At 42.9% G+C, this 14202-nt stretch overlaps 2 protein-coding genes across 4 annotated transcripts in view; one reads left to right on the forward strand and one right to left on the reverse strand.

The window, feature by feature from the left end:
* LOC109896549 (UHRF1-binding protein 1-like) overlaps window positions 1-8872 on the reverse strand; it is a 43258-nt gene extending 34386 nt beyond the window's left edge. For 2 of the 3 annotated variants that reach the window (XM_031831474.1, XM_031831473.1), the window contains exon 1: window positions 8361-8871. In XM_031831474.1, the coding sequence (XP_031687334.1) occupies window positions 8361-8404 (44 nt within the window). In that variant the 5' untranslated portion in view covers window positions 8405-8871. Of the gene's footprint in view, window positions 1-8360 lie in introns of all 3 variants that reach the window. The other variant, XM_031831475.1, reaches the window with a different exon arrangement.
* A 2028-nt stretch (window positions 8873-10900) lies between these two features.
* Window positions 10901-14049, forward strand: LOC109896550 (cytoskeleton-associated protein 4). The gene is made up of 2 exons (XM_020490799.2): window positions 10901-11365; window positions 12487-14049. The coding sequence occupies exons 1-2, from the start codon at window positions 11057-11059 to the stop codon at window positions 13687-13689; spliced, it is 1512 nt and encodes a 503-aa protein (XP_020346388.2). The 5' UTR covers window positions 10901-11056; the 3' UTR covers window positions 13690-14049.
* Window positions 14050-14202: the final 153 nt, after the last annotated feature.

Here is a 14202-nt window from a genome sequence, read left to right on the forward strand (position 1 = left end):
TATGATGGCAATTTGCATATACTCCAGAATGTTATGAAGAGTGATCAGATTAATTGCAAAGTCCCTCTTTGCCATGCAAATGAACTGAATCCCCCCAAAATATTTCCACTGCATTTCAGACCTGCCACAAAAGGACCAGCTGACAGTGATTCTCTCGTTAACACAGGTGTGAGTGTTGATGAGGACAGGGCTGGAGATCACTCGGTCATGCTGATTGAGTTCAAGTAACAGACTGGAAGCTTTAAAAGGAGGGTGATGCTTGGAATCATTGTTCTTCCTCTGTCAATCATGGTTACCTGCAAGGAAACACGTGCCGTCATCATTGCTTTGCACAAAAAGGGCTTTACAGGCAAGGATATTGATGCCAGTAAGATTGCACCTCAATCAACCATTTATCGGATCATCAAGAACTTCAAGGAGAGTGGTTCAATTGTTGTGAAGAAGCCTTCAGGGCACCCAAGAAAGTCCATCAAGCGCCAGGACCGTTTCCTAAAGTTGATTCAGTTGCGAGATCGGGGAACCACCAGTACAGAGCTTGCTCAGGAATGGCAGCAGGCAGGTGTGAGTGCATCTGCACGCACAGTGAGGCGAATACTTTTGGAGGATCGCCTGGTGTCAAGAAGGGCAGCAAAGAAGCCACTTCTCTCCAGGAAAAACATCAGAGACAGACTGATATTCTGCAAAAGGTACAGGGATTGGACTGCTGAGGACTGGGGGAAAAGTCATTTTCTCTGATAAATCCCCTTTCCGATTGTTTGGGGCATCCGGAAAAAAGCTTGTCCGGAGAAGACAAGGTGAGCGCTACCATCAGTCCTGTGTCATGTCAACAGTAAAGCATCCTGAGACCATTCATGTGTGGGGTTGCTTCTCAGCCAAGGGAGTGGGCTCACTCACAATTTTGCCTAAGAACACAGCCATGAATAAAGAATGGTACCAATACATCCTCAGAGAGCAACTTCTCCCAACCATCCAGGAACAGTTTGGTGACGAACAATGCCTTTTCCAGCATGATGGAGCACCTTGCCATAAGGCAAAAGTCATAACTAAGTGGCTCGGGGAACAAAACATCGATATTTTTGGTCCATGGCCAGGAAACTCCCCAGACGGGTAGACAAAAAAAAAACTCAAATTCTGACAAACTCCAGGCATTGATTATGCAAGAATGTGCTGCCATCAGTCAGGATGTGGCCCAGAAGTTAATTGACAGCATGCCAGGGCGGATTGCGGAGGTCTTGAAAAATAAGGGTCAACACTGCAAATATTGACTCTTGCATCAACTTCATGTTATTGTCAATAAAATACTTTACACTTATAAAATGCTTGTAATTATACTTCAGTATTCCATAGTATCATATGGCAAAAATCTCAAGACACTGATGCAGCAAACTTTGGAAATTAATATGTGTCATTCAAAACTTTTGGCCACGACTGTAGATGTTCCATGACTAAATGGTGTGCTGATCTTTGTTGGCTGTGTTGTTCAGTCTCAAATGGGACAAAAAAATACTAGAAGATATAGGTAGGTATAAAAATACCCTAAAACATTGTTAGAATCTGCCCTAGAGTAGAGGTATTAAATCAATTATTTTACAACAGAAGTTGAAGGAGAATAACTGGATTGAAGTGGATGATTAGGTGGCTGAGGTATTAGGCGAGGCCAGGTTAAATTAAGCCAAGGCACCAGGGTTAACAACGATACTCCTCATTTATATTAGCATGATTCACCCCCTCTTCACCGTCATAGCTGGTGTTGCTGTGTGCTTGTATCACACACACAACTTTTGGCCATGGTCTCCACAGGTTTTGTAATTGGGGCCTGTAAGACTTACCTTCTCCCTGCCTCCATCAGAGCCATAAATATTACATTGCTCCGGGGCCCTGTGTGTGCGCGTCATTCGGTTGACCACACGGTTCGTTGCTGATGTGTGTATTGTCATCGGACCCACAGGAGATCCACCTTTGACTGACTCAATCTAAACAAGGGATGACAAGGTCCCTTTGTCTGGAGCAACCTTCCTCAGGATACAGACACACATTTGGGTTATTCTTTGAGGGATAAACCAGTCGCATGGCAGAATTTATTCAATTCAGTAGTCTCTACAAAGATTGGACGCACAGGCACTTTCTTCAGATTAAATTAGAAAATCAACTTGATTAGATGAACCTATGATCTAACTGCAGATGATCTGTTTCTGTTCTCACTGGAAATAAACCAATGAAACCTGCCCTGGACCTAGAGTAATGGCCTTTATTTTATGAGGTCTAAGTACAACACTTGTGTTCAATCTGACAACACGGTCTTCATTGAGTTGGCGTGTGTGCTCCAAACAATGTGTTTATTCTATTAAACATGTGTCCATTATCACAACTAGAGGCCGACCGATTAAATCGGAATTAAATCTGTATTTTTGGGCGCCGATTTAAAGTGTGTTTATTTTTTATTTTATACCTTTATTTAACTAGACAAGTCAGTTAAAAACACATTCTTATTTTCAATGACGGCCTAGGAACGGAGGGTTAACTGCCTCGTTCAGGGGCAGAAGGACAGATTTTAACCTTGTCAGCTCGGGGGATCCAATCTTGCAACCTTACAGTTAACTAGTCCAACGCAATAACGACCTGCCTCTCTCTCGTTGCACTCCACAAGGAGACTGCCTGTTACGCAAATGCAGTAAGAAGCCAAGGTAAGTTGCTAGCTAGCATTAAACTTATCTTATGAAAAAAACATAATCACTAGTTAACGACACATGGTTGATGATAATACTAGATATTATCTAGCGTGTCCTGCGTTGCATATAATCTGACTGAGCATACAAACATAAATCTAAGTATCTGACTGAGAGGTGGTAGGCAGAAGCAGGCGCGTAAACATTCATTCAAACAGCACTTTCTTTGCATTTTGCCAGCAGCTCTTTCTTGTGCGTCAAGCATTGCGCTGTTTATGAAGAGGACTGGCCACCCCACATAGCCTGGTTCCTCTAGGTTTCTTCCTAGGTTTTGGCCTTTCTAGGGAGTTTTTCCTAGCCACCGTGCTTCTACACCTGCATTGCTTGCTGTTTGGGGTTTTAGGCTGGGTTTCTGTACAGCACTTTGAGATATCAGCTTATGTACGAAGGGCTATATAAATAAATTTGATTTGACTTCAAGCCTATCAACTCCCGAGATGAGGCTGGTGTAACCGAAGTGAAATGGCTAGCTAGTTAGCGCGCGCTAATAGCGTTTCAAACGTCACTCGCTCTAAGCCTTCTAGTAGTTGTTCCCCTTGCTCTGCATGGGTAACGCTGCTTCGATGGTGGCTGTTGTCGTTGTGTTGCTGGTTCGAGCCTAGGTAGGAGCGAGGAGAGGGACGGAAGCTATACTGTTACACTGGCAATACTGAAGTGCCTATAAGAACATCCAATAGTCAAAGGTATATGAAATACAAAATGGTAGAGAGATTAATAGTCCTATAATAACTACAACCTAAAAACTTCTTACCTGGGAATATTGAAGACTCATGTTAAAAGGAACCACCAGCTTGTTCTCATGTTCTGAGCAAGGAAATTAAACGTCACCTTTCCTACATGGCACATATGGCACTTTTACTTTCTTCTCCAACACTTTGTTTTTGCATTATTTAAACCAAATTGAACATGTTTCATTATTTATTTGAGGCTAAATTGATTTTATTGATGTATTATATTAAATTAAAATAAGTGTTCATTCAGTATTGTTGTAATTGTCATTATTACAACAACAACAAAAAAAAATGGCCGATTAATCGGTATCGGCTTTTTTGGTCCTCCAATAATCGGTATCGGCGTAGAAAAATCATAATCGGTAGACCTCTAATCACAACACTGCCTTCTGTTAGTGTTTTCCTATTGTTTCAGAGTCTATTCCATGAAGTGAACTTGTATATTGGATATTGTTCAGCTATTACCTTTTTAGCACTATTGGTTAGAGCCTGTAAGTAAACATTTCACTGTAAGGTCTAGTACACCTGTTGTATTCGGTGCACGTGACACACAAACTGATTTGATAATGGAGCATCCATTTTGAAAACACTGTCTTAAGTCTTCTAGTTAATTCATTATATCATGTGTTCCAATTGGTTTCTTGTTCACTATCAAGTACACTAGCATCCATTTTGGATACAATATTTTCTATGAGTTATTGTGGAGAAAATAGGCCTAATTTCTTTATTGCAAATGACGCTCAAGTATTTAAGCTAGTAAAGTAGACCTAACTCCACAAAAGCTGTGTGTTAAACAGTTTCCCTTCGAGAAGCAACTCATCCCATTGGTCACTTTTGATTATTGTGATGCTTTTGACTGAGCCAGCAAATCTGGTTAGCACAAGTAGGTTTGAATGAATAAGGAAAAAACTGAATTCTAAAACTTCAGCACCTTTGTCCCAAAGCATGTTCCTCACTGTCATTTTTGGAATGTCTTAGGATTAAAACAGAATCTTCCTAGCCAGACCCTTTCCGTCTTCTCTCTCCGACTCTGACCCCGTGGTTAGTATTTATATTTAGCGGCTGTGTGTGTCAGTGTGTGTAGGTATCCCTCCATCTATCTTCCACCCATCAGTTCAGTCACATTCCTGCACGCATCATCAAGCCGTGCCAGAGACCACTAGTTGAATCAAAATGTGTTAGTGCTGGGCTAGAACAAAAATGTTCACCAACAGTTAGGGTCCCCTAGGAATGAAATGTTGAGGAGTAACACTGACATAGCCTGCCAGACAGAGGAGAAGGTAAGATGTAGAGAGAAAGAGATGGACAGATAAAACATCGACACCTGATCATAGAATTAATATTTAACAGCACAGGCCAGGGCTCCCAGACGCACTCAATAGTGACTGGACCACACACACCTCTATGTGTGGGTTTTCTTTAAGGTCACATCAGTGTGTGTGTGTTGTTTCTGCGTGCACATTTAAGAGTCTCTGCGTGTGCGTGTAACCCCAGACCCTGCTGTGTTTGGCCCTGATCCAGGGCCATGTCGATACTTGAGCCTATTGGTTTAATGGGGAGAGGGACATCTTTATCAACTCACCCTTGAGACCACCTGAGAGCAGCACACTGTTGGTGGACACACCTCACACCAGCCACACTCATTGTGTGTGTGTTCCCAAAGGCCAATGTTTTGACATACAAGGCCTCGAAGGCAAGAGTCAGCCTTTCTCTCCTGCCTTCAGGAGGTCGTTGCAGATAGAAACACTCCTAGAAAAGCGCGGACATGTTATCCTATTCTACATGACAGAGAAGCATGGCTGTTCTACATTATATATTTATATCTGAACATTGATATGTTGCACCTCATTGACTGGAACCCTGGTGAATATGCCCCAAGCATTGACTTTGCTTGACATCACTATAATGAGCAGTGGGCACAGTTTGGCTTATTTCAAGCAGGTCTGCTTCGAATGCACAACCAATCACGTAACGACCCTTGGAACTGATAATGACATAATTCCCCCGGTCCTGCTGACGCTAACAGTAATGTGCACACACACACACACAGTCCAATGTTGTAGGACACTAAAGCTTTGTTCACATTGCCAGTTTGAAGTGAGTCAGATCCTATTTTGTTGAATATCTGATTCAAATCTGTTCTTTTTCCTGCAGTCTGAATAGCCAAAAGCACATAAAATTGGTTATTTCAGGCCACATTTCAAACCATCTTCATAGGCAGTTTGAAATCAGATACAAATCTGATTCCTGGCCATGCAACTTGTGTCTGAATGGTCAAATACGATTTATTTGCCTTCAAGTGGTTTTCAAACTTAGCTACTGTCTAGGAACAAGATATGCCTAATATGTTGACAGTAATATATATATATATATATATTATATATATTTTTTTAAGTGGTAGCTAACTAGCTTGTTAATTGTTTACAAATGAGTGAATGTGCTAGAAAGCCAAACAGCTACTGTCACCTAGCTAGCTAGTTGACTGCTGTGGCTAGCCAAAAATGACTCATTTCTCAAGTTGGATCATTAAAAGTGTTCTTCCAATATGATTTTTAAACATTCAAATCAACTGGGACATGTCCATGGCAAGCATTGTTGTCACTTTAGATTGATACATAACTTCTAACTGATAACGAACACCACCAATCAGTCTCCACCACTGCACAGACCAGTCATTACTATGAATACTAGCTTACCCATGTCAGCAAATGTCTTGTCTGAACACACACATCAGATTTGGTAATTTTTAACTTTCTGTTTGGACAGTCAGTATTCCAAAATGGATTTGAAAAACAAAACTGACTTGAGCATTAAGGCCTACAGTGTGAACAAGGCTTAAAATGAAATGACAGTCATGGGCTGTGTATGTAAAACTTGGCTGTGGCAATTGTTTGTGGGACCATGAAGGGCACAGCAACCACTAGCCATCAAAGCCTGTGCCTTGCCGCATAAATACCAAGGGCTCCACTGGCAATACTGAAAGTCAAGGGCTTTTGTTCACAATGCATTGCTGGCAGGAAGCAATGCATTAAAAAGCCCAATGCACTTTCCTCTTTCTAAAGCTACAACACTTGTTTAACTGCATTGTGTGTGACTATAACAAAGCTTACTGTTCTAGGTCAATCCAAAACAGTTTGCAAGTCATCCCTTCTTATCCAGCCGGTAACATGGGCGGTTCAACGTCTTATCTAAGCTTTATTTTTATAGGCGTTATTATGTGTTGTTTAAAGCCAGTTTTCTTGGGAGCGACAGGTAGAAGGACGTGAATGCTATTGGATCATTATCAGTCAGTTGTAGGTAGGTTCAACTGAATGTGATGGTGCAATTTATGTTATTACAGAGAAGTTCTCCCCTTAGAATATAATGGGTAAGGATTTCGATGAACTTCCCTCGAGGCACCAACCTGGAACAATAAATAATGCATGTGCCTAGCTGAAAGCTGTCGACAACAATGGGTAGGACAACTGATGACTGTTTTGCAAACATAGGGACTATATTGTGTAGACTCAGTCTCAGGTGTAGTCTTTTGTCTCCATGACCCGTGAAAAATATTTTACACTTCACTAGCTGATTAAAATGTGTCTATTAATCCTTTATCAAATACTTGTGAGAGGAAAAGGTTGCACAAAACTTTGTCTACTACAACAAACAAGGCCTCCATCTTCCCTGCTCAGTCTCCATGGTACTGGCAAACAAACAAGGCATGTGTGTATGATGTGTACAGGTGCTTAGTCATCTCTATGCTGTGGAAGGTGCATTATTATCCCAAGCTGCTAATGCAAGCAAGAGTGGACATGCATACAGCCCCGGTGCAAGTAAATACAGTAGAGCAGCGGTGTCAAACTAGCACAACGGCACAATTAGCCCAGCGTCATCCAGGTTTGGCCGGTGTAGGCTGTCATTGTAAATAAGAATTTGTTCTTAACTGACTTGCCTAGTTAAATAAAAATGTAATTCAATTGGCCAAAATGACTTAACTTTCCCCGATGTGGCAACCTGGTCTCAGAGCATTTCGTATTATTTTGCACAGAAACCCGATACACTACAATTAGTATGATATGTAACCATACCAAATGTAACTTAAGACAGATGGTTAGTTAAGGCAAAAACTAAAAAGTGGGGTGGTTGGTTGCTCCGTGTGGGCGTATATCGTGAACATCTAGCAACCCAAAGGCTGTGAGTTTGAATATCATCATGGACAACTTTACCAACTACTTTTTATACGTTTTGCAAATTCGTAAGATAGTGTTTTGGGAATGCGTAACATATATTACGAATTGTAATTTAACATACGAAATGGGTGATGGATAACCAAAAATGATTACATACCATACGAAACGTACAGTAAATTACAGAATAATACGAAATGTTCTGAGACCTGGTTGGATGTAGTACTAGCTGTCAGTACGTGGCGTGTTTGTCTCTGCCAGAAGCATATGCTGCTAGTTAGCTAACCAGTGTAGGTTACCTGGCTAACTGGGTGGCTAATGACAATCTATGACTGATGTAACCTAGCAAATAGAAAACTTGCTATATCTGGCTAAACAATTATTAACGGGACATAGCTAGCCAGCTAATATTAACGTACTGGTGGAGCCTAGGCTAGGAAGATTAGTTGCGTTAACAATACGCAAGGTTAACTATAACCAGTTATCAAACAAGCCAGTTAGCTAGCTAACTAAACACGACAGACACCGGTTTGTTTTTGACAACCAACAACAAGCAAACTTGCTAGCTACGCTAACCAAGTTCAGCTGCGCAAGCATAGTGAGTGCCCCGTCAGTGGCCTCCCGCGCGCTAAGGTACAGCGCTGCTAACGCGCTAGCTTGGTTCCCAAATGAAACCCCTTTGGGAGTTAATCGTATTTTGTCTCTCCGCCTGTTTCATATCGATTGACACTGACCTGGAGAGATGTTTGAGGATCTGTTTCTTGATCAGCCCAGCCATGACCACATCAATTATTTATCCCAGCGATGCAGTTCAAATTCTCAATTCCGAGTCAGGGTGCATTTTTTGTGGTCTTTGTGAGACTAGCCCAGTTCTCGCTCCCTTCCCACGGAGATTTGACAGGGAAAAACAAACCTCCGAGACACAGCTAGCTTGCTTCAGAAGGCGAATAAGCCATTACAACTAGTGCTAAAGTCCATCTTCACTGCAACAGCACCTGGAAACACGGCCTGTGCTGTCACGTCTGATGGGCGGGCGGCGACCAAAGTCAAAGATACAAGACTTGCGGGCGGAGCATGGATGACTCAGCATTACGTCAGCATTGTCCCATGTATTGTTTTATTTTAGAAGTGAAACCGTAATTGCCTGTTTTTACTGTGGCAGAGTACATCCGCACGTGGAGATATTTGGCGGTGGGGCTGCTGCGATTTTTTTCGCCGACGGGGCTACGGTCTACCTGTAAGTCCAGTTCCAGTCTCCTCTCGAAAGACTGTCATTCAGTGACCTCTGGTGGACAAAGGCAGGGAGAGGGGTCCAGTGTCAGCTGTCATCTATCAAGCCCATCACCTCTCAGGCCCCTCTCCAATGCCAGGACCATCCCTTCCTGGTCTGACACGTTAAGCATAATCGTTTTTTCTGTTTACCACAGAGAGGATAGCGTCCAAACGACTGACAATTCATTTTAGGTCGAAACTAATACACAATGAACGGTACGCAGTGTCCTTCGCCCCCACGTACATCTGCTATCTACTAACACAACACTTCACACACCAAGTTTAAGCTAAAACATTGCACAATGATTGTACTAAAATGATGGCATAGCCTAAATTAAAAACTCTGATAATACTTTTATTTCCCTTTTGACCCACATTTTTATTGTATAGACAGTCAGGGGAAATCCATTATATCAAAGTATCAGTTAAACACAAACATTAAGATCCCTGCAACAAAGTGTACAAGCTGTAATGATGTGCTAACACTCATTCAGCCATTTTGGCAGTATAGTCATATCAGTGAGTACGTTTACATGCATGGCAATAATTAGATATTAAACTTACTATAGCAGTAGGCAGATTATGAAAAAGTAATGTAAACACTTTACTCTGCTTACTGTATCTTAATCAGCGTAAGGTCAAAATTGAAGTAAGCATATACCGATTAAAACACCCGGTTTTCTGAGCACCAGCCGAGCAAGGCTCTCTCTATGGCGTGAGTGAAGTGAGTTCCGAACAACTGAATATTTTTCACATATAAAGTTTCTATGTCCGAACTAAGATTCAAATATGCTTCTCAAAAATAACATCTATGTGATTGCTGATTTTCTGCATTTATCAGAGCTCCATCAGGTGATTTCAGATGTGTCCATATACATAGGATTATTAGGGAAATTGTTATTCTTGCAAAGCATGTAAACGTTTTAATTGAACTATTATATTAATATGACTAGCCACAATAATCGCTTTATTGTGTGCATCCTGGCGTTGGAGAGGAGCCTGTGAGACGAAGGGCCTGAGATATTATGTTCCACCAGTAGGTGGCAGTATACAGAGGGGCCTGAGAGATGATGGGCCTGAGAGTCTGCAGTTAGACTCTATTGGACAACGGCCAAAGTGCTTGGAGTGTACAAACATCAGATAACTAAATCATCCTGCAACTTTGATCAAACCTTTAAAAACGCACGTGAAAACAATTATTTTGTGGCAGATTAATAGAAAACAGAGCGTTTTGTTATCCATTTTATGTCAAATATGCATTTGTTTTTTAATTTTTATTGCGGTGCTAGCTACATGTTATTGAAACTATTCAAATGTCCAACTCTATAGGTTTTCAGTTTGCAATCGGTGACAGCAATCCCATCATGATTTGGAGGGAACATAGCTACATAGCATTGGCTAGTGATTAGGTTACGCTGATTAGGTCATAGTATGCCAATAGCCTAATGACTTCGGCACAATGGAAGAAATTGAATATAGGCCTATTTGTTAACATCCATTGTTAATGGAAAACTTTTTTTTTTTTTTTACACGATTAGTTGTTCGAAACACTTCCTGATCTGGTATAGCAACATGCCTTGGCTTGAGGGAACTCTAGGAAAGGATGTCGAGGCATACACAATAAGGCTACTCTAGTTGCCACGTATGAAGGGAGGAGCAAATGAGAGGGAAAAAACTACCCAACAACCCCTCCTCTTTACTGTTGGTACAGTATTGAAACAAATTACATCAGTTGATTTCTGAGATCATAATTTTTCTAGACATGTTCAGGCTATCCTATACCAGGATTTTGGCTCAAATAAGCAGGGTTTGAAATACATGAAACATCAATGGGCCTAATTCTATTATTCCAAATAAATAGGCCTAGTTATTTCCTCAACTTTATCAGAACTAGTGACTGTGTTTCTGAAGTCTTGATTACATAATTCCATAGCCATTGGAGACATAAGGCAAGTACAGCCACCAATTTTGCAGTCAGAAAGTCAGGTCCCACAACAAGAGAGACGCCCCTTTTTTGCATACCTCGACGCGAACGGAGTTCTAGGAAAGCCACATCGCGCTCACTGATACGCTAAATGTACAGTGAAGACAGTACACAGCATCTGTAGAGACCAGCCTCACACTTTCTCGGACCCACTGTTAGAAAGCCACATCAGACATGACTGCGAGACACAGAAACAAGAACAATTTAAGCGAAAAGACTGCTTCACCCACGCAAGATGACGTGGCGAAGAAAAGTCCGAAACCTAGTAGTAATGGTAGCCCCTCAATCCAGGGATCGGGGTCAGGGAGTTGGGTCAAAGTTATAGCTGCTTTATGTTATATCGCATTAGTAGCCGCTGCGGGCTTTGCTGCTATTTATCTACAACAAGTGTTGAAAGAAGTCCATCAAATCAGCAGCAGAAATGAAGAGACCGTACGGGAAAATGCAGAGGTTGCGCAAAAAGTAGAGAATGTTCTTCAACGGGTAAGCAATTCAATCGATTTAGGACTAACCACTAGCCATTTAATGACAAGGTCACGAGATAAGGCAGGCTGTTGAAGACCGCACACCAAAAGTAGATAGGATGAACATATAGACTACAGAGAAGAAATGGCTAGAAGAGGGCCATCTCCCCCTCCTCCAAAAGATTGATGAGCTGGCACAAGAAAAGTACAGATGCAATCTATGCTATTCTTTCCTAGAGAGAGAGTACTGACATTGCAACAAAAACTAATCCAGGTTAATGGAAATACTGCATTCTTTATAATAAAAAGGGATGTTATATTTCTATAGAATTGAGGAATGCATTGATATAATGTATGCACATTGCATCCTATAAATTATCTTACATTTTTATCCAGCTAGCTATGTTCCTGCATGAATTAATTCGGTAAATCAGTTATTCCTTCCTTCATCCATTCACTTCTTTTCAATCCTTCATGTAACTTCACTTAACTTGTCATGCATAAATTGAGATCTCCCAGAGCAGTTTGAACTAAACCAGTTTGAACTGGATGCTTACAGTTGTTTTTTAAAGCTGCATAGATCTATCCCACAGGCTGAGAAATAGCTGAGTTATGTAATAAAGCAACGTAACCTACTCATATGTTACTGTAACTAGGTAAACGTGGTAAAGAAACCCCTCAGGGAAAAACATTTGCTAAGAACACACATTCAACAAGTAAATCCTGAAACATGCATTGCAGTCTCCTATATGTAAACTTCCTATGTGAGGCTGTGTCAACTATTGTTGTATAAAGCTACAGTATGGGATTAACTGTGTCTTTCACTGCAAGCTATAAAGTCTATTTCAATAACTACCAAGGCAAAAAACTATTTTGTCAGGCAAATGACTGGTCAGGGATAGGCTCTTCCACCCTCTTCCAACTTTCCTGGAATGTATTGTACCTGTGTTTCCAGTACATCCAGTACACAGGTGTGACTATACAGATGTACAGCTTTAAACCTGTGTTATACAATTTAATAGTAGTAATAGTGTTAGATAATGTGGCTATTATATTATTTATGCATTCATACAGTATTTATAGTATGGATGTGAGCGATTGTAAGGATGTGATGTGACCCCCCCCCCTGTGGTTGTGTAGGTGGACAACGTGAGGGGCGCTGTAGACGGGTTGGAGTCGGCACTGGGCATCATGCGGGCAGAGCAGGAGGTGGGGAGCCGGGCGGTGAGGAAGAGCGAGGTGGAGACACGGCGGGTGGAGGAGGCTCTTCAGAGGCTCCAGAACGAACTGCTGGTTGACCTGTCAGAAGGCATCAAGGAGGTGAAAGAGGCCAGAGAGCGGGACTTCTCTTCCCTGGAGAAGACTGTGGAGGAGCGCCTGGCTGAGTTGAGTGCCTCCATCACGGCCAGCGTGACTGAGTTCACCGAGGCCCAGGGTGAGACTCAAAGTCAGCTGGCTGACCTCAAAGCCCGTCTGGATGACATGGAGGATCCGGAGCTGATCAGGCAGGAACTGTCCACCATTGTCGACACCGTCGCCGGGCTCAGCACCACTAAGCAGGCCACCGATGAGTCTGCCTATTCGCTGAGGGAGCAGATCGCCGCGGTGGGGGTGGAGCTCCAGACCCGTAACCAGGAAATAGCCTCGATGTCGCAGGAAGTGGAGGTGGTGAGGTTGCTGGTGCAGGAGACGGCGGGGAGCCTGCGGCAGCAGGTTTCGGGGGCAGAGGCAGGCATCCAGGCATTGACAGATCAGGACCAGAGCCTGCAGAGCAGCCTGGAGCTGGCCACCGAAGCTCTGCACAGTCTGGAGAAGGAACTGCGGGGGGAATCGGCCAGGGCTGAGCAGAGGTCCGACGGTCTGGAGGTCAGACTAAAAGTGTCGGAGGAGGGCGGAGACTCCCTGGCCGCGTCGCTAACAGACCTGACTTCCAAGTTTGAGGTTCTTCTTGCCAAGTACGATTCCCATGAGAGCACGCTCGCCGCTCAGGGCACAGCAGCCGAGAAGGCCCGGGCCACTCTACAGGGAGAGCTAGAGGAGCTGAAGGGCAGCCTAGGGGAGCTCCAGTCCAACGTGGTCGCACTGAGTGACGCTCAGACCAATCTGGCTTCCAGGGACTCTAGCATGGGCCAGCAGATAGAGGGGCTGGAGCAGAAGCTGGAAGTGTCCAAGTCAACCAGCCACCCCCCACCAGAGCTGGAGAAGCTGAAGAGCACCGTGGATGGCCTGGTGGGGAAAGCTGCCAAGCTGGAGAGCCATGAGAAGGCCATTGAAGCCTTACAGGGGTCACTACAGAAGACCATTAGCTCATTGGAGGCCTTGACCAAAGCCCCAGCCGAATAGCAAGAAGGTGTAAGGGGAGCGTAGGAAGAAGAGAAGGAGGAGGAGGGGGTAGTGTTCAGGAGGGGTAGACTGGGTTGGGTCAATGAGAAATGGGGAACGTGGACTGCTGTGAATTTTAATACAACACTGCACTGTAGTTTTTTGTTTGTTTATTTGTATTTTTTCTCATTTGAGTTTTTCATTTAGTCAGATTGTTACGGGTGGTTTCACAAACCCAACTTGCAATATAAGCTCTTGTTCAGGAGCGTGTTATGGTTTACTGATTTGTGTTTTGTTACAAAAATTAAATTGGGCCACCACATTTTTGTGTAGACAAGGCCTTGAATTGATTTACATGTATATTATAAAATCTTCATCGTACATTGTATGTTGCTAACTCACTCCAACCGTCTCCGTGACAGATGCAAGGTAGCCATTTTGTACACCACCACACTTCATCAATCTCACTGGAGGTGAGTACTGAGGTGAAAGGTGAGAGTGGGTCGGTCTGTTTCTAGAAGATCATTGGATAAA

This window comes from Oncorhynchus kisutch, linkage group LG9 (assembly GCF_002021735.2).
Source record: "Oncorhynchus kisutch isolate 150728-3 linkage group LG9, Okis_V2, whole genome shotgun sequence".
In the NCBI taxonomy this organism is placed as follows: domain Eukaryota; kingdom Metazoa; phylum Chordata; class Actinopteri; order Salmoniformes; family Salmonidae; genus Oncorhynchus; species Oncorhynchus kisutch.